This window comes from Gouania willdenowi, chromosome 19 (assembly GCF_900634775.1).
Source record: "Gouania willdenowi chromosome 19, fGouWil2.1, whole genome shotgun sequence".
In the NCBI taxonomy this organism is placed as follows: domain Eukaryota; kingdom Metazoa; phylum Chordata; class Actinopteri; order Blenniiformes; family Gobiesocidae; genus Gouania; species Gouania willdenowi.
This window is the reverse complement of record NC_041062.1, coordinates 13,598,012-13,622,385: the sequence shown is the minus strand read 5'-3', so window position 1 is coordinate 13,622,385 and position 24,374 is coordinate 13,598,012. Positions and strand designations below refer to the sequence as shown.

Here is a 24,374-nt window from a genome sequence, read left to right as displayed (position 1 = left end):
AGCTTTTATGACGATGCTGATCTATCAGCCACTCTGAATTGATTGATCAGTCATGCTAACATCAATTTATATACTGTATACTGTCGCTCTGCTTTTTGCTCTGTGCAACAAGGTAATCAGGCTCATTTGGAAAACATTCTAAAACAATATACTGAAGTAAAATGTTTAATAACCTGACATGGCAACATTTATATTGTATAATGAGATAATCACAGTCATCAAGTCCAGGAATAAAATCACAGACATTCAATCCAGAAAGACCAGAGACATCTGGCCTTTAGACGACATTATTTTACATCAGATACTGTATGTACAACTTTGATTACAGCAGGGGCCACAAAAATGTGATCCAAGAGGGATATTATCAACATTCATGCCAGCATTTAGAATAATGACCAATCCGAGCCTTAATACAGGAAAGAACAAAAAGTTCCGTCTGATTTTATTAGTGTTTTCTGTGTTTTTTGGGTCATGTTGTGTAGTTTTGTTTTTGTTTTGTGTGTTTTTGAAATCATATTCTGTATTTTTGTTGTTGTTTTTTGTGTTGTGAGTCATTTTGAGTATTTTTGTTGTCATTTTATATTTTTTTCTGTATTTGTAGTTCTTTAATGTGTGTTTTAGGTAATGTGGGGTATTTTTGTTTTCCTTTTTGTTAATAAAGTATACTTTTTGGGGTCATTTTTTTTTATTTTTGCTGTTTTTTTTGTTTTTTCTGTCATGTTGTGTGTTATTGGAGTTATGTTTTGTGTTTATTTGGGGGGGGGGGGGGGGGGGCTGCACTAAATCAGACCTAAAGCTGCGTGTTACCAATGTCTGTTCAAATAAATAATGAATCGTGCAAATCTTCTGCGTCACTTGGTGTTAATATGTAAACACTAAACAGACTACGTGATTAATGACATGTTAACCACACAAAGCTTAAGTCTGACAATGTATTGTCTAATATAGCATTTTTGTACAAAGTTGTTGATATTGTATGATGACAGTGCCACGCGTAAGTTTACTTAAAAATTCAATTCAAAGCCCTCCCTTTTTTGTGTTCACTGTACAGGATACAGGATTCCTATCTGTCATGAATTGGATTTATTATTCTTAATTCTTATTATGTTGTCGTTTTGAATTTTTTTTATTATTTTATTTTATTAATTCAACAAAATATCAAAATTTTCAGTTTTAGGTTGTTTTTTTTTAGAGTAATTTAATATTATTAACATGTTTGACACCCAAGAATAAATTATAAAACATAGTGCATATACAGTATAATATAAATATGTATAGATAGCTGTATAACTATCTGTATAATAATCGAATACACTTTGTCTATTGTTTACTATTCAAACATTGCCCACCCTGAAACAAGATACATTTATATTTAAAACAATTGTCTATTTCTCATATATCCCAGTCAAAGTAAATACAGCTAAAGTGATGCATGACATTTAAAGATGTGCTGTGGTATCTGCGCCACAACTTAAAAATCAGCATATATGTTTAGTTAATAGATTAATAGCATAATCATCTTCTACTCCCACTTTTCCACAACACTAATAAACATTTACTCATCCCAGTTTAGTTTGGATACATTTCTCCACTTTGGGGGGTTAGTGTTTGCACATGTGTCATTATTTTAAATAATGTGATGCTCCAGGCAGTAGGTTTGCCTCAGGCGCTGTAAAGAGTATAAACGGTTATGTGTTGAAAGCAAAAGGGTTTTTTTTCTATTTATTTTATTTTTTACCTTGTGTTTTATACAGCTGACTCAAAGAATTGATAGAACCTTCTATCAGAGCACGGTACACCCCATTCTTTGATCAAACGGTCAATAACTTATTACAGTTTGATGTGTCAAAGTAAATTCCTAACCTTTTTCTCTTTTTTATGTTTTTTTTCTTGGAGAAACTTTTGTAATCTGCCCATTTTCAGTCTCCATCGTAACAACCTACACACAGTATGTGTTTTAGACAGAGTTTAGCCTTATACGTACACTGTATAACATATTGTTTTTTTAATTTCAGATAAAACAAAAGAAAGGATTAACCCTATGAGCATTTGAGTGTTTAGATTTAATGTTGTGTTTTAAATGTAGACTTTAGATTGCTGGTGTTTCTTGCCAAAATTAAAGGAACTGACAGAATTACACATTTTTGTACTTATAGAGTTAAACTGACAAACCAATTTTCTCTGTCATAATACTTAAAAATTCCTCCAGCAGTCATATTATCACTATATATTACAGAGCTAATTCATATGACTGCTATACTTGCAAACATGTCACTTACAATTGGCTTAACTGATGTGTTGTAATGCTTTTGCTTGGAACACTTTCTTTTATTTCCATACATTTTCTCTCTATTTCACTTTATCTGTATAATTATTTAGTTCCGGAGCTGCACTTGCACATTTACGTGGCTTTTTAAACACTGGTTTTCCTATTTTGATGCAGTTCCTTGTTGTTATCACTGTGTATTTACATTGCATTACACTAGACTTTATTGAATTTCTAACCATTTGTTCAAGGACATGAATGGACAGAGTAATTGAAGTGTTCTCTCTGTCTCCCTCTGTTGTGTTTGTTTTATTTGTCTTTAGCTTGCATTTTTACTAATGGTGGCAGTTTTTAATCTCGCATGAAGAATAACGTCACCATAGTCCAAGTTAAGTGAACTTTAACACTTAGGTTTTGCTCCTTGTAAAAGGTATAAAGTGCACCTCTACTTTGACAATAATTGTGAAGCACACAAGCAGGCATATGCTTGCATTCCGAGTGCAAATATTTTCTAAATGTATATACAACTGCTTAAAAGGACATCAAATATAAATGAATAATGCGTTAAATGTGGGTTAAACAGGTTTTTGTCTTTAATCACAAGTGAATGAATATAGGCTAAAAACTAACCTAAACCACTTCTTAAATTCCTAACATTGTAAAAGAACTTGTTTTTTCAGAATAAAAATCATAATAATGACGTGTTTTTATAAAAGAAAAACACGATTATTGATTGTTTTCCAACTAACATATCTACAGTAGCACCTCCAAGAATAAGGCATATATCAATGCATTCTTCTTCATGTGTTCATAAGCGTGTCCTGTCCTTGGCTGGACATTCCTTTACTGCTGCAGGGATGATATCGTTAATGGCTCAATTTAGGTTATTGTGCGCAGAGACGCGTGACGTCACGGCCTCCTGCGTTGCACGTATGGGTCTTCAGCTCATCATCATCATCATCATCGAGAGGACATCATTGCGTCTGGATCAAACGGTGCCGCGACACTCTTTCCATCACGGAATATACATTTTCCCTGTTTTGATGGATATATATTTGTGAGTTCCACACCCTGGACTCTTATGTACAGAAATGTATCTTTAATTTGGACTGATTTTGCATGGACCCATAAGTTTGGACACCAGTGTTGGAGAAGTGCTCCGCATCTGTATGTCCCGCACTTTATGTGACTGAGTGGCAGGTTTACGCGCTGTGATTTTCTTTCTTTCTTTCTTTCTTTCTTTCTTTTTGTGTGACTCAAGCCAAACAAGGATTGTCACTGTGGGATCTACAGCATGCAACACCGTTCGCGCCAGCAAAATGTGCGACACGAGGGACTGTGGATCTGTGTGAGAAGTTCTCCTCACGTTTTGTTTTGATCCTTTAAACTCATCTTTAAACCGTTCAGTGGACATGACCCAAAGCGCAATGCTTCTTTCAACTTCTGTCATTGTTCTGTCCTTGCTAGGTAAGTGGTGCGTTCCATTCATTTGTTGAAATATTGTGTAATGATCTGCTTTGTGTAATATTACCTAAAATTACAGATAAACGTGAAACGGGACAGATGCGCGTTCTTTTCCAGGCGTAAAACACACGTGTCATTGTATGGAGTGACTAAATAAACTGCTTCAATAAGTTTTTCACTTGCTTTGTATTATTTTTGTGATGTTATAAAATAAATATTAAACAGAGCTGGCAAAAGCTGTGCGTAAATCAGTGCCAAGGCGAGGTTTTACGCGTACCGTGCAAACCTTTCTCGCTTCCTCCTCAGATACAGCGTTCACCTTGAAGGGTGAGAGCAACCCTGCCAACCGGCCCGTCCGACTGGATTGTGTCAAGGCCAGCGAACAATGTCTGAAGGAGTACTCGTGCAGCACCAAGTACCGCACGATGAGGCAGTGCGTGGCGGGCAGGGAGAGCAACTTCACCGCGGTCACCGGCGTCGAGGCGCAGGGCGAGTGCCGCAACGCCATCGAAGCCATGAAGCAGAGTCCGCTTTATAACTGCAGGTGTAGGAGAGGCATGAAGAAGGAGAAGAACTGTCTCCGGATCTTCTGGAGCATCTATCAGAGTTTGCAAGGTATAATTAAGACGAAGAAAAAAAAACTCTCATGAATCTTAATGGAGGATGACATGTGCGCCATTAGTGGTGAAAAGTTCACAATCGGAAATGTGCATGATCATTTAAAGCCATAAAATGTCTACTTTACATGTTTCTGGATATGTTCACCATCAGTGATAAAACAAGGTAGTGTGTGTTTTGTCTAAATTGAAATAAGTGCCAAGTTTGCATCAAAATTTCTTAGTGTGCCATTCTAAAGTGGCTTTGAAATGTGTGCATGTATCAAAAACTTCATGCACGTATCAAAATTTCCAAAAAATAACTTGAGGTTATATATATATAATTTTTTTTACTTTATAGAACATTATCAGTAGGGATCGACCAATATGAATTTTTTTTTTAGGGCCGATACCGATTTTTTTTTCCCCATCAGCCTTAGCCGATGACCAATACGGACTGCCGATTTACTTGAGCCGATATTTGGAGTCGATACTACTTTTGCCCCCCTCAATTTACACAATAAAAATTACACAATCATGATAAATAGTACGAGTCACAATTTTTTAAAAAAGGAACATTTATTGAAATTAACAAAGGCGAGGTAGAACAACAAGTAAAAAAATATTTAACAAATATTAAAAACAGGTGATGTAGAACAAAAAATAGTAAAAAGGAAAAAATGTTTCTGCTCTCTGTCATCGGCCAATGCCGATACACGTGAAAAACTGCAAAATTGGCCGATGTATCGGTCTGTCACGAATTATCAGTCATTTAAGCAGAGGCAAACCCAGAGTCATGTATATTCTGTTCCATTTTCAAAAACACTAAACACATCCATCCATATTCATAATTGAAACATCAAAGTAAACAAGCAAACTCTCCTAGTATTCTTTCATCACACAGGTAACGATTTGTTGGAATATTCTCCATATGAACCAGTCAACAGTCGGCTTTCTGATATCTTCCGCCTGGCTCCCATCATTGCAGGTAAGCCTCTTTTTTTTCCTTCGTCTTTTTCTTTCGCTTTAAGTTGGCACCTTGTGGCGTGTCAAGCCACTGTACACACAGTTATTCTTTCTTAGTTGTGCTTTCAAACTCACCTTAAGTCACTGCGTCAGTCCAGCAAATCTGTCACTGTTTGACAACCACTCTTTTCTATCTGCTGTCTGGTTTCAGGCGGCAGCTTTCAGCGCCCATTATCTATCACAAAAGCTTTTATCTGCCACTGTGACCCAGCGTATACACAAAGCAGAGTCATTTAGCATACCTCACTTTCGGTGCTCAGAGCTGCACGTTTCTCAGCTGTCACAGTGCTGGAAGTAACAATCATGTGCTGCCATTGGAATGAAATATCTTTTTTTTTTTTTTTTTTTATTTGGGGGGGGGGTCTGATCCAGAAACCTGCTGAGGATCAAAGACTGGATTTAACGATATATAGACAGCAAGAATGGCTTTGCCTTGGGACGTTGAAAAGAGGATTCACCCATGCAGGTTCAAATCCAGATGTGTCCAGAAGTGCTTAGTTTAACCTTTTTTCAAACATTCGATGTCGGTGACTTGTTGACAAAAGCAGTTTCAAGTGCAAAAGTTGCTGGTGATTCCAGTGCTGGTTCATCAGGAGCTGCATGGTCCAGCTACCATTAAAAAAAAAAGACAAACTATTTGATTCTTTCTCCATCTTTTGCCCCCCCCCCCCCTCTCTCCTTTTCTCTCTCTCTGTGATTGAAACCACTCTGACTTCGCTCCACATACGAGGACATAATGGTTAACGGTATATCAAATGGAGGGTAAAAGTAAAACATTATTGCGATTCATATTTTCCCTCTGCGCTGGAACAAGCAGACGCCGTGAAGCGTGATGTCTGGCAAAGGAAGAGAAAAACGACGGAGAACTGCTTTAATATTAAGATTTCATGATGAATCATTTAGAGACACTTCCAAATAATGGAACTTGTAATGAAACAAAATAGGGATGATTACAGGCTGACAAGGAAAAGCACCTTGAGTTGTTCACGTCGTCACATAGTCATTTGCTTAATGTTGCTCTGATTAAACAGCAGGTGCCCCAAAAATCACAGGAATCTGAATAAATGGATACAGTTTAACTCCTAATGAGGTTAAACAGACGTATCCCCCTATGTGCTGCTCTGTCAAAGTCATTGACTTTGAATATGTAGAGAAGTAATATGACTTGTCATTTCTGGTGGTCATTATTGTACAAAATCCTCAGGATTACTTTAATTATGTGAGTGAGATGAATTAAAGAGCAAAGGAGGGGGGGGGGGGGGGGAGTGAGCCTGAGAAGTGAAGTGAGTGTAAACAGCCCCAGGGGCCTCTAAGAAATAAATAAATCACTTAAAGGCTGCGATATCAGGAATCCATTTGCCAAAAGTGACCTCATTCCTGTCTGCAACTAAGCCAGGCCTCAGGCAGTGTAAAATATTGCACGCGTGAGCCTTGGCAGAGTGACCATGTATTGTGGTTTTATTTATAATGGATAATACTCCTTTAAAAACCCACAAGAATTACCCCATGATTTTTCATAGAAGAGATCACTATCACTACACGTGTGTGTGGCCTGCGAATAACGAACATCAATCAAATGCTATTTTCCTTCTTCCAATATTTCTGCCACTTTTGTGACATTCAAATAAACACACTATATTGAAAAATGGGAGAGAAAAGGAAAAAAGGTCAATAACTGTGGTGACTGCAAATGATTGTGAAAGTATCTTGACCATCTACTGTGAATTATATTTGCTAACACTTGTCCTACCTAAAGAGAACTAGCCTAGGCTAGTTATGCTAGCTAGCATCATGCTATACACACGGTTCTGATACAATCAGAGCTGGAAATGTTCAGTAGAATCTAATTCTTGTTTTGATCAGCCGACTGTTTAACTTGACGCTGAGGGGCGGAGTCACTAATAAGTGGTAAACCAGTTGCTTCCCTAAATCCTTTGGTGATGCAGTTTCCTCACCTGCTGCGAGGAATTCACTAAGATTGCAGCAATGATTAGTGCACGTGCAGAAGTGGTGCAGACCGCCCTATTTAAATGAACGTTTTGTTCGTGTTATGTTGAACATGGAGCGTGAAGTGAAAAAATTAATTTGAAGCAGCATAATTAGAGGTATTAGTAGAGGAAGCTAATAAAAATAAAAGATGAATGACAGCAAAGACATACATAGATGGATGGATGGATGGATGGATAGATGGATAGATGGATAGATAGATAGATAGATAGATAGATAGATAGATAGATAGATAGATAGATAGATAGACGGTACCATCTTTAACAAGCATACGGGAGTGATCCCCGGAGGAGAAGCAGCTTCCTCCCATGGAGAGTGTGGATCTCCGCTGTGTCCCCCTAGCCACAGTGGGGAAACAAAACAGGAAAGGTTTAAACACATTCTTAAAATTGTGAATTCATCATCCTAAATATATTAAAATGCCATCTCTCGGTCATCTTTCCTCTCCCCTGCCCCTTCTCCTCACAAATATCACCACTGTCATCACTGCGCAAAAAGCTTTGACAGCTACCACCTGGTTGTGGGCCGTGCTAAATTTATGCGAAAAAACAGAGGCAGCAATGAAGTCTAGTTTTGATGAATTGCATTGCGTCCTTTGCAATAATTTATTTGCATGTCCTCCTCCCATTTTTTTGCTCCCCTTGTGAGCTCCGCCTACTATACATATTCATTAGAGGGAAACGCGGAATTGAGGACACATTGCGACGTGCCGCAGCCACACACTCCTGACTTCCTTAGGGTTCGTACGGCTTATTAGCGTGTGGAGTGACGTTTGCCCACGTTTTTGTACCCCTAAACCTTTAGTGAATCAGCCTCGAAATGTTGTAAATGTCCTCAGAGAAAATTACTCCCCTGCAGAATAATAACAAAGCTAACGTTATAGCAGCTACTCCACTTTAACTGTTCGCTGGCATACATTGCTAAATTGCTAACTGAACACATTTATTTCAGCAATAATGGGGTCACTAAACTCGGTAGCATTCATGTTCTAATGAATATAATTGTGCAGAATTCGAGATGTTAAGTGAACAGGATGAACATCCATCATCCTTTAAACATCCATTAGAGATAATAATCTCTGCTCTTTAAACGACCCACTGGTTAGACAGACAATAAAATGTACATGTAAACAGAGGAAATGTCAGACAGAGAATACAAAAACCAGTGTGTGAGTGTTCATTACGGCTCCCATCAGCATTGAACACCAAAGCAGAGTCAAGTTTTAGTTTGACAGCTGTTAAATAAAAGAAAAATCTACAGTTTTTTAATAACATCATTAGTTCCACCTCAAAAATGAGACATCCAAGCTGCTAACTGCTGGGAAACGGTCTCCAGAAGTGGCTGAGATCAAATGATATTCCATTATTTAATCAATATACATAATCAATTGGAAAATGTTCTTTTTAGAGATGTAACACAATACTGTGGAAATAATGGGGTGACACAGATGATCTGCATGTCTAATGCGCATTAGTGTTTTAAACTCACCATCTTTTCATGAAATAAATACGTGTTGGGATGTTTTCAAATTAATCTGATTTCCAAGTAGTAATTGTTGCCAAATGAAGCTACAGCTCATCCCATTAGTCATTTATTCCCACACTGAACCCAGTCTGTCAGTGAACTATGCAAACGTGCAACCAAAATTGGTCCAACTGAGCGTCAAGTACAAATATAGGATCTTAAACCCTGCTGTGTAATCTTTAGGTCAGCAAATCATCTGACAGCATTTCTCATCTTCCTTTCTTGTTGACGTCACTGTTGATCTTTAAAACGTATTCTCACAGAGTAATAACATTTGGTTTTATCTGAATTAAGTTGTTCAGTAGAAGTTTGGAAATTCAGCCATTTCCTGCAGCTTTTGCTTTAGAATTCACAAAGACTAAAATAGTATTAACTAAATACCAGAGGATGTGCAATTTCACTTAAAATATCCAAGTTTGTGCTCCACTGTCTTAGTTTGGAGAAAGCGTCAAACAAAGTCACACGGTGGCATCCCCTTTGTTTCACTGATTAGTTTGGGTTCCTTGTGTGTTTCTGGTGTTACTCCCATCTTATGAATCTATTGTGTTTGCCTGGGTGCTGTTCCTCATGGGTGCGGCTTGATGCACTGCTGCCCTTCCTTTCTATTATTGGTGTCCAGTTTTTTTTTTCCCACTCACTGCTGGCCCGTGTTGCAGATAGCATTACTCTCCTGATTGTTATCTCCTGTGTAGTGTTTTCTCTTTGTATTTGTGGTGTGCTCACAGCTGTCTGTCAGATCTTCTGTGTGGATTAAAGGTTCAAATTTAGGAGATGTTCCTCTTGTTGGTCCGCTGATAAGGGTGCTTGAGTTACTTGTGCCTTTTGGAGATTGATCTTCATAGACACTAAAGGAAAAACAACTTACTTTTGGGTTTGTTTGGGGGGGGGGGTTAATTAAAAACTCTTTATTTGGACTTTGAAGTTTACACTAATGAATTTAGTAAATCTGTGCCCTTAATAAACTGTTTTCTGTTTCCCAATATTGACAGAACTTACCTAAAACTACTACTGTTTGTTGCATTTACACTGTCGATTGAACCCAAGTTGAATTTCACTGTGCTTCATAATCTATGATTTGATTGTAGAGATGGGCAATAGTATCGGCCCACCAACATCATAGGCCAATATTGGTGATAAAATGTAATATCGGTTGATATCGGTGTCAGTTTTTCCATCGATATTGAAAAAAACGATATGGGCTGTTGGTTGAGACAACATATTAAAAATGAATATAGCAGTTTTTCCATTAAGTTGAATACGTTTTCTCTGTTTTGCACCTATAACACATGCATTAGCTTTAACCTGCTTTTTCCATAAAGATACTGATATTAGAGCTGGGCGATATGCCTGAAAAGTGTATCACGATATAAGTGTTTCCTATCGGTCGATATCGATAATTATTGATTTGTTTTTTTTTAACTTATTCAAAATAAGGACTAGAAGAAATGTAATCTTTAACATTTAAAAAGAGGTTAACAAAACTATGGAGAAAAAAAAACACAAAAAAAAACCTTATTAAAAAGATAAACTGTTAAATGTACAAATATAGACATTAAATAAATGCTTAATCAAAGAAAACGTGCTGCGCAAGTTTGTAAATCAATAACAAATCAGTGCACACCTGAGGTAGAACTAACATCTCTGACATGAAACGAACAGCGGAGTATGTACAGTACATATTATGGGGGCAATTTTGGCATTTATTTCCTAATTTATATATATCCTTCCATTCAAGTGTTCGCGGTCATACTTTCAGGTGGTAAAACATGAAACTACTAATGTACACAGCTACTTTGGAGCGTATCAAGCTGTTCTTCTGCCTACATCCCCCAGAATGCCTTGCGGTTCTGGGTCATTGGCTGTTGTCGGGTTAACGAAGTTCAGTGAATTTATCGAACATTCTTTTGCAGATATTTTCTATTGATACTATCGCGATATATATCGTTATTTTGTCGCCCAGGCCCACGATATATTGTGCAACAAAATATTGTGATATTGAAACGCCACAAGATGTATCGCCCAGTGGTATCGCGAGAGGGAGTGGAGGTTAAATTAAAAAAAATAATACACACAATCTGCTACGCACCAGATTGTTTTGGTTTGTTTTTATTTTTTATATTCATTCTGAGTTAAAAAAAATGTCATACCCAGAGTACGTACTGTATGTAAGTACAATATATATTTTTTTGTCCTTTTCTTTTACCAAAAACATTTTATCGTTATTGTGAGCCCATTATCGTTTATTGTATTGTATTATGAAGTTAGTGTATCGTCCCACCCTGGTTGATAGTGAAGACCCTAATGGTTTATTCCATCCATCCATCCATCCATTTTCAGACCTGCTTGTCCCTGTTTTTCAGAGTCACAGGGGTCTGTCGGTGCCTGTCTACGGCTCACACTGGGCGCTGGGCGTGGGTACACCCTGGACAGGGCACCAGTCCATCGCAGCCAATGATTTATTGTTATGCAAAATTAATTATTTGAGATGTCAAAAGGTTTATGCTAGTTTCGTTTGCAAGCAGACACTTTCATGGAACTAAAGGCTTTCTGGATCTGTTCAGTGATTAAATTCCAATTTTTGTTTTCTGATATACATGTAATTGAGTTTTAGCCTTTGTTTTTTCATTAGAATTTGTTTTATTAAAAAACAAATCAAAGCTATTTTATTTGATTTAGTCTGAGTTGGCATCTAAAAACTAATTATTCAATAATGCTAATGTTGTTGTTTTTGTTCTTATTAAATCAGCAGGTGAAAAAATACCGGTTGCATCACTGTTTGGTGTAATAATTAAAATTAAAATTATCATCCTTTTTAATTCTGTCTATATTCTAGGTGTTATTGGACAAAGAAATCAAAGCATGGGAGACGAGACATGCTGTTTCCATATTAAAGAAATTCATAAGCTGAATATCACATGTAATCCCTGTCACTGTAAAATGAAGGCAGGGTACATTTCTCTAAGCAAATATTCTCTATACCTGGTATATGTGCCAACCTGATTGCGTGGTTCTGTATAATTTGGGTGTGCGGATATGAAACAATAAATTCTCCAAGCAATGGCTAGTCACAGCTTTAAAGATAAGGAGAAAAGTCTGACACAGGATGATGTTTTCAGACTGGCATGTAATTATTTTATGTGCATTAACCAAACCTTTCACTCAGGCATGCAGACACATTTGACTAATACTTGGGGCATTTCTGCTGTAAAAAAAAAAAAATGAACATGCAAGTATATTGAATAATTTACCAGTGTTTTTTTGTCTTGCTTTGTAGATATTCAAATGTAAATGTTGTTAAGATAGATGTTTTCATTAAAACTGACTTTCGAAAGGTCACCTGAGCATCTGACACATACAGTTGCTCTATGTTCACACTTCCTGCTCTCTCTTTTACACCTCCAGTGATGACAGAGCGCCATATGCCCAGTCAAAGTTTTTCTGCGTTCTTGCCCAAACTAGTGAGTCAGTCAACTTTGAAAAATGAGCTGTTTTCTCAGAGCCCGGTGTGTCACCGATAACAGAGAACTATGTGAGATAGTTTGGTTGCGTGACTATTAGAAGTTTCAAACTAAAGTATAATTAAACTGTCTGTTGGGGCTCTTCAACTGTTGAACTTTTGCTCTTAAGATCAATGCAGGATAAACGACAGGCGAGTGGATTAAATGGAGGGCAGGAACTAAGAGATATTTTGCTAATTAGATGGGTGCACTTAATAAATGGGCTTCAGGGCGAGTCATAAATATTAAGATACTGGTGTGGATTAAGTAGTGGTGTCAAGAAGGCTAACAGGAAACAAAGTGTGCAGTCATTTCCCTATTGTGACAAAGAAAGATTGAGACCACCATCTAAACCAGAGGTGTCAAACTAATTTTGGTTCAGGGGCCGAACGGACCATTTTGATCTTGAGGGGCCGCAAATTGTAGGCGAGCGAGAAAACAAGAAATTTTAACATTGCTGTGCACTTGTTTGCACTTCCATGTATAAACAAGAAGACATAGTCATCAACATCCCACGCCAAACAAAAAAAAGGGAATAACTACCGAAACCCACAAAAAAATAATTGTGCACTTATTTTTCGACTCCATCAAGGTATTGATACCCAGAAGCCACACACAGAATTTGGTTATCCTATCTTAAACAGTTTCTGAGAAAAGCTGTCCCCTTTAACTCAGACAGATGGACGGATGGAGCTCAAACCTATATCCCCCTTTCCACACCTAATAATACATAAAACATGTAAGGCAGCGATGATAGAAAAGCAATAGGTGACAGATTTGATTTTGTGACCAATTTTAATTTGATTTGGGGAATTATGGGAAATAATTTGAGGAAAAATTGCAGGATTTTGGAAAATTGAGAATTCATTTCAATAATTTGAGATGTGTAAAAAATGACTGCAGTGTAGTCATGTTATATAAGCATGGGAAACTGATTGTGTAGTTTCATTGAATTTGTGTATTTTGGAAGAGGCCTATGACATCTATTTATTTTACACAATGATTTATGTTATATCTGTCATTTTTTAATTTGTCCTGTGGGCCGAAATGAAAGCTTCAAAGGGCCAGAATTTGGCTCCCAGCCTAAACTTTGACCCTTAGATGGTTAGTCCTCTTTCACTAGTGAATACATCTGGAACTATAAACCAACCATCAATTTACTGAAGTTAATATACTTCTTATTATTCTTGTTATTAGCGCTTAAAAGCACATTTTCAACAGTGGACAAGATACTACCAACAAACATAGTAACTAATACTAATGTTCTCACAGCCACCCAGGATACCATGTTGACCTCTTATTACAAAGACTTGTGTCTAGCTTTTAAAGGATCCTTTGTGTCCATCACACAGAAGTCAGGATGTCGCTTTAGGGGCCGCAACTTTAGACTCTCTTTAAAAATGGTCCATCTTTTCAAGGTGAACATTCTCTGACAGATATGTTGTTTATAATAAACTAATATGAGGTAAGATTGCGTCTGTATTATTCATTAAAAAAAGCTTTTCAATAAAAAAGTATTACTTTAATCAAAAAACATATTTTCTATCACAGAAAAAAGGAGTTACAAACGTCATTTTTTTAGGCTATTTTTTATTTTTTTATTTATTTTTTGCATTTAAACACTTTTTTTCTGAATTGAAATGTGTTTCTCCGAATTTTTTATTCTTTAATTGAAAAATAGATACACAATTTTACTATGAAATTTGGCTCAAATACAAAAAAATTCCTTTATTTAAAAAAACATCACTTCAATCAAAAAAAAAAGTTTACGCTTCGGGTCTCAAATATGTTTTTGCATTGAACACTTTTTTCTTGATTGAAAATATTTATTTTTGATTGAAGTAAGCTTTCTTTTATTGAAAAATGTTATTTTTTTTTTTTTTTATCATTATTATTAAATAATAAAGACACAAATCAACCTCCGTGAACTCACTGCTTGCTTTCCGATTGATGTAAATGCAAAAATCCAAGTCAAACATTAAAAATTATCAGGAAGGTGTGTAAAAAACAATTTGCATATATATTCCATTTGATGAATATCAAATACCAGCCACTTCCTCAAGAAGTACAAATTCCAAACAGATCACAAGTTTATAAGTTTATTATATTGTCTTTGTGCAAAAATCACCATATTTCATATTTTGGTGGCATTAAGGACGATGAATATTATTCTGGTTAGCAAGGACCGATTGTTTACCAGAAAATGTAAGAACCTTCTTTTGCTCAACATGAATGATAATCTTTGACACTAATGGTTTTGGGACACATCGTTCCCTTTTCATTCCAAAAAATCACACAAAAGACTTGATAAATGCCACCAGCATAAATCCTCAACTTGGACTAATCCTGGTAACAAATCGTAATAAAACTTAAGTTCAGTTATCTTACCTTACTTTAGCCTGATTGTTCACGATACGGGTAATGGAGAACTGTCTTTCTCAAGCTGTTGATCATCATTCCATGCTCATCCAATACTGTATGATTACAGCTCTTGACAGTATTGCACCATTGGGTAAGTATGTTTACAATGCATCTTACTCAAGCGTTTTTTTCCTTACCGTAAGCACAATTTAGGTAAACACACACTGCCTGTTCCCAGAGCAACAAACAGAACGCGGAGGATCGCGGCCTACATCTATGGGGGGGTGTCAGATGGAAGTAATGGGTTTGGTAATATGTGATTAACCCAAGGTTCAAGAATGTATTCAGATTTAAGCATGGCACATCCCACGGTGCATGAACGTGCTTCAGTTCCACATGGAAAGGCTAAACTACAGATTCATTTTTTCATGTCGAAACTGAAGATTTTTGTACGTGGACAGAAGTCAGTGGAGCAGGACGGACCAACTACGATGAATGGGTAGAAAAATTAATATTGCGTTTTAGGGCTGGGCAAAAAAATCGATTTATCGAATTTGTAGATAAAAACAATTTTTATTTTGCAAATTGGAGTTAAAAAAAAAAAAGAAAAAGCAATGGTTTTATTTTTTATTTTAGTTTTTCCACCCACACTTTTTTCTGACTTTTTAAACATTCCGTCCTTGTGGGTTACCATAGCGTGATGTGAGCCAGCCCCCTCTTTGTTTACCCCTTTGAGTAGGCTATATGTGTGCCACAGGCATGTTTAATTTTGTTGTTTTGTTTGTTACGGTTAGGGTTAGTTATTCCATAACGTAGGTTAGGATTGAGGTTAGGGTTAGTTTATTCCATAACGTAGGTTAGGATTGAGGTTAGGGTTAGTTTGTCCGTAACGTAGCGTAGCGTCTCATTGGCCAGTTTAGGTCACGTGCACCTAACACGTGACCTAAACTGGCCAATGAGGGGCATTGTGTATGGATAGAATGCCGGTCTATGGATACGTGTTACGTATTGACAGCCATCTTGTTATTGTCACATAGAAAAATGTAGTCAATGAAAACTATGACCAAAAAAAAGGTAACTTTTCTCTCTGACACCTTTCTTTCCCACCATCGTCATTTTAAGCAATGTTTGTTTTTGGTTTTTTTTTCTGTTTTATATTTAAACAAATATTTTCATTTCCCTGTTTTTCCTAAATCTGAGACAAGAACTTTGTGGTCAAAATGTTCACATTCATGGCTATATTTTCCTCCCCTACAGATGCTGTGTTAATGAGATGTATTAGTAATAACAATAATATGTGGTAATGTGTTAGGATGTCTGATCTTAAACATGATCAAAGTCTTTAGAAATACATTGTAAGTAAGAGATTAATAGGCTGATTTATTTATTTTAAATCAAGTAAATGCTAGCTCATCTAACAAGACTCACTATTAATTATACATTTGGCACATTTACTGTATATTCACAAATCTATTAACAAATTCACAAATTTATATTCACAAACAAACTGAATAGACAGTACGTGCTTGTTATAACTAATTTTGAGATCCAATTCTTCCAATATGTATGTAACATGTTTGAATATAACATGTTGATGTTATGATCTTTCCTTTTTTTTTAGTTGAGCCTGCGTCAACTAAAGAGAACAACTGTCTGAATGCTGCCAAGGCCTGCAACCTGAACGACACGTGTAAGAAGTACCGCTCTGCCTACATCAACCCCTGCACTAGCAGAGTGTCAGCGTCTGAAGTCTGCAACAAGCGCAAATGTCACAAGGCTCTCAGGCAGTTCTTTGACAAGGTGATTAGGCTCAAGTTATATTTCAGACAGTGTTTTGTGTGAAATTATAGTGTGTACTTGTGTCAACAAGCATAATCAGAGTCAAATGTCAGGAATTGTGCCTTTTAAGTGCTTTTTTTTTTCCTCTCACAAAAAATGACAATAAAAGCTCCTATTGATTGTCAGAGGTAACAGAAATGCATATTCACAGTTTTCAGTTTTCTTTTTTTTCCGAGATTTGCTGTTGTTTGAGACAACATATTAAAAAGGAATATGGCACTTTTTCCTTAACTAAAGTTGAAAAATGACACACAAACTGTTCACAAAATTACACAAAATGACACAAAAATACACAAAACTACAACAAGAACACAAAAAAAAAACAAAAACACACATAATGACTCCAAATACGCACAAAATGACTAAAACCGACTGTATTGGATATCGACAAAAAGCTAATACTGAAAATGTATAGTTACATTTTTTGCTATACTCCTGCCTACTACTGCATGGTATGCATTTTTGTTAAAGCTATACAACATAAAGCACCATCTCCCTTGATTCGTGTTATTTTCTGTCCAAAAATCAAGGTTCCAGCTAAATACAGCTATGGAATGCTGTTTTGCTCGTGTCCAGCGGGGGATCAGACAGCATGTGCAGAGCGCCGACGACAAACCATCGTCCCCGTCTGCTCCTACGAAGATAAAAGCAAAGCTAATTGCCTCTCACTTCAGAACACATGCAAGACCAACTACATCTGCAGGTACGCGCACATGCAGGAATCAATGATTTCTCAACAAAAGTATACAGCAGAGGCCACTTTTGGCTCTAAAGTATAATCCTGTTGCCTGTATCTCTCTGGTTGATAGGTCGAGGCTGGCCGATTTCATTAGCAACTGTCAGCCTGAGGCTCATTCTGTGTCTGGGTGTCTGAGGGAGAACTATGCTGACTGTTTGCTGTCCTACTCAGGTCTTATAGGTAAGTTATTATTACGTAAAGTTGGAGTGAACATTATTTGTTGTTTGTTTGGGCTTATGTTACATTTAATAACATAGTAAAAACAGTTTTTACCACCTAACAAATATCTCTAAAGTGAGGCATCTGTTAGCAAAATCTGATCTCGAACTGGTCATACACGCGTTTATATCATCTCGCATTGAAAACAAAGGTGAAAATATTTTTGTTTACCACACAAGTTAAAAGCAAAGCTAGCTTTACCGTGGAATTAGCATTTCCTTTGCATTTCTACAAGCTCTGTCAAAGATTTCTGAGATTGCAAATAATTGAAGCTTTACCAAATATTGTTGATTGAAAAACCTTCTTTTTCCTGCAGGTACAGTGATGACACCCAACTATGTGCGTTCCTTGGGCATCAGCCTGTCGCCGTGGTGCGACTGCAGCAGCAGTGGGAACAGTAAGCCCGACTGTGAAAAATTTGCCGAGTTTTTCACGAGCAATCGATGTCTTCGTAAGTACGCAAGTCATCACTTTCCTTTTTTTTTTTGTTTTTTGTCATCGCTTTCCAACTTCTCAAAGCTACGATGCTTTTCTCTGCAGGAGGTCAAATTGACTCGTTGCATTGTCTAGACATAAATTGCCTGTTTGAAATGTAGACGGGCAGTTAACAGCTTTAGGCAGGATGTGATAGTCTATTAAATGTTTGACTTGTTTTCCTTTTCGGGAGCTTGACTGTTGCATAAAGATCAATCTCCCGAACCTTTTTAATTTTTGTTTTCCCCCCCGTGAGAATAAATAGCATTTCTCCTTCATCTGAACGAGCACTTAGGTTTGCATTTGAATTGCATCTTAAATTGCTTTTGACAATAATTGATGGTTGTATTTATTTTAATACTGGCAATCAAGACATTGCCTTGTCAATGTAACTTTTTGTAATGCACTCTCCTTTTAGAATGTCAAACTAGTTACTGCTGAGTGAAATAGCTTGTTTTTATGTTGTTGTGCTTTTCTCATACAGTGATTTTCACAGTTTTTTAAGGATTTCATCTCATCATTTATTAGTTTGCCATTTGTGAAGTACTTCAGGTCGAGCATCTATAGAAGCAAAGACTATTTTTCTAACTTTTTAATATCCTAACCTTTAACAAGGTTCTAACATGAAATTATCTTAGATATAAACACTTTTTGTGGTATTGTGCGTTTCTTTTTTTTTTTTTTTTTAGGTAATGCCATCCAGGCATTTGGAAATGGTACAGATGTTGGAATTTGGCAACCGCAGCCGCCAATAGAGACGTCTGTGGCTCCTGGAATCACTGTGAGCGGAAAAGAGCAAAACAATGGCGTGGACACTGGAATAAACATGAGGAAACCAGATCCTGATTCCAATTCATTATATCACATCTGTGGGACTTTACAGGTGAAGATTTGGGCTGGATTTGTCTGTCAATATGTGTAATTCCAGTTAAAAAACTGCTTAGTTTATTCAACCAGGAGGTCCCATTAAGATGGAGGGAAGACCTGAACAAGTTATCCAGCAGCAAGCATGCAAGCACACAAACTATTCATTACAATAGGTAAAAATACATGTACAAACAACAAAAATAAATGGGATAAAATGTAGACAGTTCAATAAAATTAGCTTAGTCATTTTGGCGCAAATTCCAATTCAGGAGCAGAGTGGACAAAGGTCTTGTTTCCTAGTTCAGTGTGAGCAGAATATAAAAATATTATCGCTAATACACTAAAACGTATTGTTATTCAAAGCGTCAAAAAAATGTTTATCGTTCTAATTTTATGCCATTACCGCGTGATTTTTATTCATAGACGTTCACGCGTTGCATTTAAGTCAAACCTTTTTTTGTGGCATTAACAAAAAAAAAACCTCATTCGTTTCTATTCTCGCAAAAACATCTGAATGCAAGTGAGCGTCCTTCGATTGTCTCCGTTTATATTCAAATCACTTCTTCAATGTTCAGATCAGAATCAGAATCCTTTTTTATTGTCATTGTGACTCTTTGGAAGCACAACGGAATTCAAAAATAGCAGCTCTCGTTAAAAAAAAAAAAAAAGAAGTGTGAACAGCACAGAAGGTAGTGCAAAGATAATTAGTGCAAAAAAAACATCGACTCAAAGAAAAAAACTGCAAAATAAAATAGAATAGTGCAGGACTTTATCATTTTAACCTGTACAGTCCCCAGAGGATATCTACAAGAAAAGAGGGGTATTTGACAAGAAAAAAGGGGTATTAAAACAACAGGGTTTGTTAGAGGTTTGAGGCGTTCAGGGCAACAACAGCTCTCGGGTAGAAACTGTTTGTTTTTGTCTTTATTGCCCTGAAACGCCACATCCACATCATAATTATTATTTTTTGGTTCCTATTGAGGAAATGACGGTATGTTCGTGTTTTGGAAGTTTTGGGAACCTCAATTTCTTTGGAATAAAATCGCCGCTTCCCGAATTGAAGAGCAATGCGGAATGCTTATGTGGGAATTGATTTTTAACAAGCTTAAGCTTTTATAATTAATTAGGTATTAGTATTTTTTTTTTTTTCATTTTTAATCCCTCCTTCTGGGCAGGAAGGTGAGATGTTTCCTCAGCTGTCATGTCAAAGCTAACTGGCTGCCACGGTAACATTAGAAATGGCCCAGAGGGGTGGTGTGTGTGTCAGCGTGTGTGTGTCGGGGGGTCAGGACATCAGAGAACAAATGAACCAAATTTTCTCTTTTTTTTAAACCAATTTTTTTAGTTAGTTAGAAGGAAAATCTGTTGTGAAAACATCTAAAAAAAATTAATATTTAATGTCTCGGAAGTGAATGTAACATCACAATTTGTGCACTAATACTAACCAAAGGACAGCCATGGTGTTTCCCTCGTGTATAGCTTTTAAAATTATTCAGGTTCATGAAAATATGCATAGCAGTCATATTAATTACATTTCTATTATAGTATATCATGGTGCTGTTTGAGCTTCAGTTCTTTTTTATTTGTTTTGTAACCCAACACACTTCTGATATAATCTACTGCCTCTGATAAATATTATCAGGCTTTTAAATGAGATGATATCACATACTCTAAGTGGGGGAATTTATCATATTTGGTTTTAATAGTGATAATATGGCTTATCAGCCATAAAACATCGTTTTAGAGAAAAGGCAATTAATCATTCGTCTCTACAATTCAGTTTCAGGGAATTCTTTTTACTTAGGAAGCTGTTTATTCTGTTCCAAAGCCACCAAGGGATCACTTTATCATCTTCTCCACTGCATCTCTGCTTCTGACTGTGTTTGTTTGGGTACAAATGCATATGGACATTATTTGTGAGCCTTAAAGGAGAAAAAAAAAAAACAGAAGTTCCCCTGGCCCTTAACTGTTATAACCTTGAGCTTAAATATACCACTGAAGTATTTCCCATTTTCCCGGGAACGGATGATTAGGCTAAGAGTTGTGTTTAGGACTTCTAAATAGTAAGAAGAGGAAGATTCACTGTTTGTTATTTATTGGTATTTGTTGCACATTCTCAGTGATCTTTAAAGTCAAGGAAGTCAAACGAGGAAAGTTAATGCTTTTCTTTTTTTTTCTTTTTTTTAGGCACAAAAGCTGGTGTCAAATCAAACCGTGGATGCAGGTCTCTGTGTGGTAAGACTTACAGCTTTTATACAAAGTTATAATATGAATATCACAGTGGAATGGACAGAAGGAATTTTACTGACTCAAAATGTGTTAATCTGATGCATTGTTCTCTTAATTTTCATGGAAAGCCTGCTTCTTACCCATTGCATGCGACTAATCCTAAACCCACTTCTCCTTAAATGAAATTTGTCACTCAAGTACCAAGTGACGTGTTTTGATATTGATAAATCCCAGTGCTGCCTAGTTAAAGCTGCTGCCCACCATCATTTTTTATTTGATGACATCATAGTGTAGGTCTCATAAATCAGTGAATTGAACAACATTTACTCCAAAAAGTAAAAACAAAGTTCAAAGTTGAAGTTTTTTTTTTTTTTTTTTTTGTCTCCACTGTGAACAGTCTCTTATTGGCATTTTCGCAAAAAGTTTTGCGCATTGCATTGTGGGATGTTGAGTCCTTAAATGGTTGCATAGAAGTGTTTTCGCTTCATTCTTACCGTGATTTCTCGTGTTTATGGTGCAGATTAAAACACATTTTCAAGTGGCAATTTAAACCTCTTTTATTAATAAAAAAATATATATATATATTATAACCAATCAGGGGGCTTGATTTGGTTCTAATCCCTCCTACTTCATTTTGATACTACTAGTGGCAATTTAAGTATACTAGTAGTGCTTGTTAAGAAACTTTTGGTTTTGGCTTCCACAAATAGACCCTATCTTAAGCAAAACCGTGTACAATGTTGTGTTACTACTAGTAGTAGTAGACTTAAAATATGTTAATAGTACATTACTAGTTCACTTATAGTCACCGTCTCTATCTTTTAGAGAAAAAATAATCTGTTGTCTTTTTTAGTCTTTGTCTGTGGTTTTGAGAGTTTTTAGTCATTTTGTGTGTTTTTGGAGTCATTGTGTGTGTTTTTGTTATTGTTTGTGTACTTGGTGTATATTTTGTGTATTTTCCTGTCATTTTTCTGCATTTATGTTGTCGAGTTGTGCATTTTCAGGGTCATTTTCTGTATTTTTGTTGTTGTTTTCTGTATTTTCCTGTCATTTTGTTGACAGTTTGCGTGTTTTGGGAGTTATTCTGTAATGTGTTGTTGTTTTGTGTGTTTAAGTGGTTGTTGTGTCTGAGTCATTTTGTGTGTTTTTTGTGTACTTTCTGCATTTTGCTGTCGATTTGTGTGTTTTGGGACTTATTTTGTGTATTATGTTGGGCTTTATATTACTTCCAACTTCTTGAGATACAATTTTTGGTAGTTTGCTTTGGGGGCCGCACAAAATTAGACCGAGGGGGCCACATGTGGGCCCCGGGCCGCCAGATACCTACTGTATGTCTGCTATAGCCTATCCACATCTGGGTACAAACACAATGATATGTTGCCAAGTTCTGATGAAAGCTCACAATCTTGTAATCTGTTTAAGTCTTATTCATTCATATTATTAATAAAATGTTTTAAATTTAATATGATATAGAAAAATGTGTAGTAAATGTGTATGTCAGTATTAAAGGTATTTTTTTGGTATAGGCTTTTGTGTTTGTGACCCAGCAGGTTTACAGACAGGCTCAGAGTAGCTTTATGTAATAGCATCATGCAAGGTTAAAAAATGGACACATAAATAGATTTTTTTTTTTGTTTAATAATACTTTTCCAATGTTTTCATGCCGTGTTTTCTTTCCCCGATAGAACCCTCAGCTGGACGAGTCCAGGAACTCCAATGCGGTCGCTCGCAGCTCTGAAGGAGAACCTCCCTGCTTACATGTTTCCACGCTGTTCCTCGGAGTAGCTTTAGCTACAGCAGCACAACTTGCAGATTTTCGGCTTTTGTAAAGCCTGAATTCTTCAGCTCAGTGCTTTTATCTCAAGTGAACTACACATTTTAATTTAACGACAGCCAAAGCGCAGGACCCACTTTTTTTTTTTTTTTTTTTTTTTTTTCCCCTCCCTTCGAATTGAGAAAAGAAGCCACAGCAAGGTAACAGCGGATGGTATCTGAGGATTACATTTGGACTGCGGCTGTGTAGAAAACAGACTTGCTGAATCTGTGGCTGAGATATCAGCTCATTTGCCTTCCATGCCTGGCGGGGGCAATTTGTGCAAAATCTGATTTCCACTTAGAAGCAGTAGTTTTTTCTTTTTTCCTCCAGAGAAAAACTCTGATCTGAGTTAGCGTCTTTGGAGTGTGAACATTGGACTGAACCCACTGAGGTTTTTGCTGTTGAATTCATTCCTCGCGTGAAGACAAGTTGTTGTTTTAGTTCCACATGAAGTCAAATGCAAAACTTTTTCCACAAAAAAAAACAAAAAAAAAATGCAGAAACTTACGTTGTAGAATATTTAGTAGATTTATTTGTTTTTAAAAAAAAAAAGGCCACACGAGTCCATCTGCAGAACATTATATCCCCAAAGAAACTAACACTTCTCTCCGTAAACTACTCTAGATGATTTTGTAGATTTGATCGCCATGTTTGTTGTGGCTTTATCATTATCACCTCTAAAAAACAATTTGTAGATAGGAAACATTGAGGAAGTATGCTGCTGTTAGCGTTGTTGTCTGTAATATTCTGAAAGTCCATGTTAGTACTTGGAGGCTGAGGAAACTTAGCTTTACCAGCATAGTTGTGATTCATGAAATGTTATAAAGTGCGGTTACGGATTTATTGTGCTTGTATTTTGACGGCGAAATGCATCATGTTAACTTACAGTATTTCTTTCATGAGTATTAACATATCTGTGACAACAAGAATATTTGAAACTTACTAAGGTGCATTGAATGAGTAAAAAAATACTTGATTAAAATGAACACTTTTTGTTATTTTTTTCCAATTTCTTTTGTTTAAACATGTCCTTTTTACTGTTTGACAACAGTTGAGTTTCATGAATAAAAATAACAACACATACTCACACGAAGAGCAATTTTCAAAGACTAAAAGCCAATAGATTCTCATTGCAAACAATTATAGTTGAAGACATCAAAACACGGTTATGAAGTACTTATTGGCATCCCAGTTATCAAGGACACCCCAAGAATGTACATGTGAATTACCTTCATGTTTGCATTTGATCTAATTGAGTTGCTTTACTAAAGCGCTGTTTTATTTAATTATTATTATTTTATTTTTCTTTGTTCAACACTTGGTTAAAATATATCACGTTTAACCCTAAAGCAGTGGTTCCCAACTTTTTTTGGGTCTTAACCCCATTTTGAGATCACAAAATTCTGGCAACCTCAGAGACTTTTTTTAAAACATTACTTGTTGATGATGT

The 24,374-nt window shown here is 36.4% G+C and overlaps 1 protein-coding gene across 3 annotated transcripts; it reads left to right on the top strand.

The window, feature by feature from the left end:
- The first annotated feature begins 3,228 nt into the window (after positions 1-3,228).
- On the top strand, positions 3,229-23,910 carry gfra1b (gdnf family receptor alpha 1b). 3 transcript variants are annotated; one of them, XM_028476137.1, is made up of 10 exons: positions 3,229-3,733; positions 4,037-4,345; positions 5,231-5,314; positions 16,363-16,541; positions 17,111-17,283; positions 17,390-17,499; positions 17,855-17,989; positions 18,702-18,895; positions 21,067-21,114; positions 22,794-23,910. In XM_028476137.1, the coding sequence occupies exons 1-10, from the start codon at positions 3,679-3,681 to the stop codon at positions 22,935-22,937; spliced, it is 1,431 nt and encodes a 476-aa protein (XP_028331938.1). In that variant the 5' UTR covers positions 3,229-3,678; the 3' UTR covers positions 22,938-23,910. The 3 variants fall into 3 exon arrangements, with proteins under 3 accessions (XP_028331938.1, XP_028331937.1, XP_028331939.1); XM_028476136.1 differs by having other exon boundaries at positions 5,213-5,314; XM_028476138.1 differs by lacking the exon at positions 5,231-5,314.
- Positions 23,911-24,374: the final 464 nt, after the last annotated feature.

Excerpts from the sequence above, each read along its gene's own strand:
- gfra1b (XM_028476136.1), top strand. The coding sequence starts at position 3,679 with ATGACCCAAAGCGCAATGCTTCTTTCAACTTCTGTCATTGTTCTGTCC. Across the intron at positions 16,542-17,110 it reads TCAGGCAGTTCTTTGACAAG|GTTCCAGCTAAATACAGCTA; the intron begins GTGATTAGGCTC and ends CCAAAAATCAAG. Across the intron at positions 17,990-18,701 it reads CACGAGCAATCGATGTCTTC|GTAATGCCATCCAGGCATTT; the intron begins GTAAGTACGCAA and ends TTTTTTTTTTAG.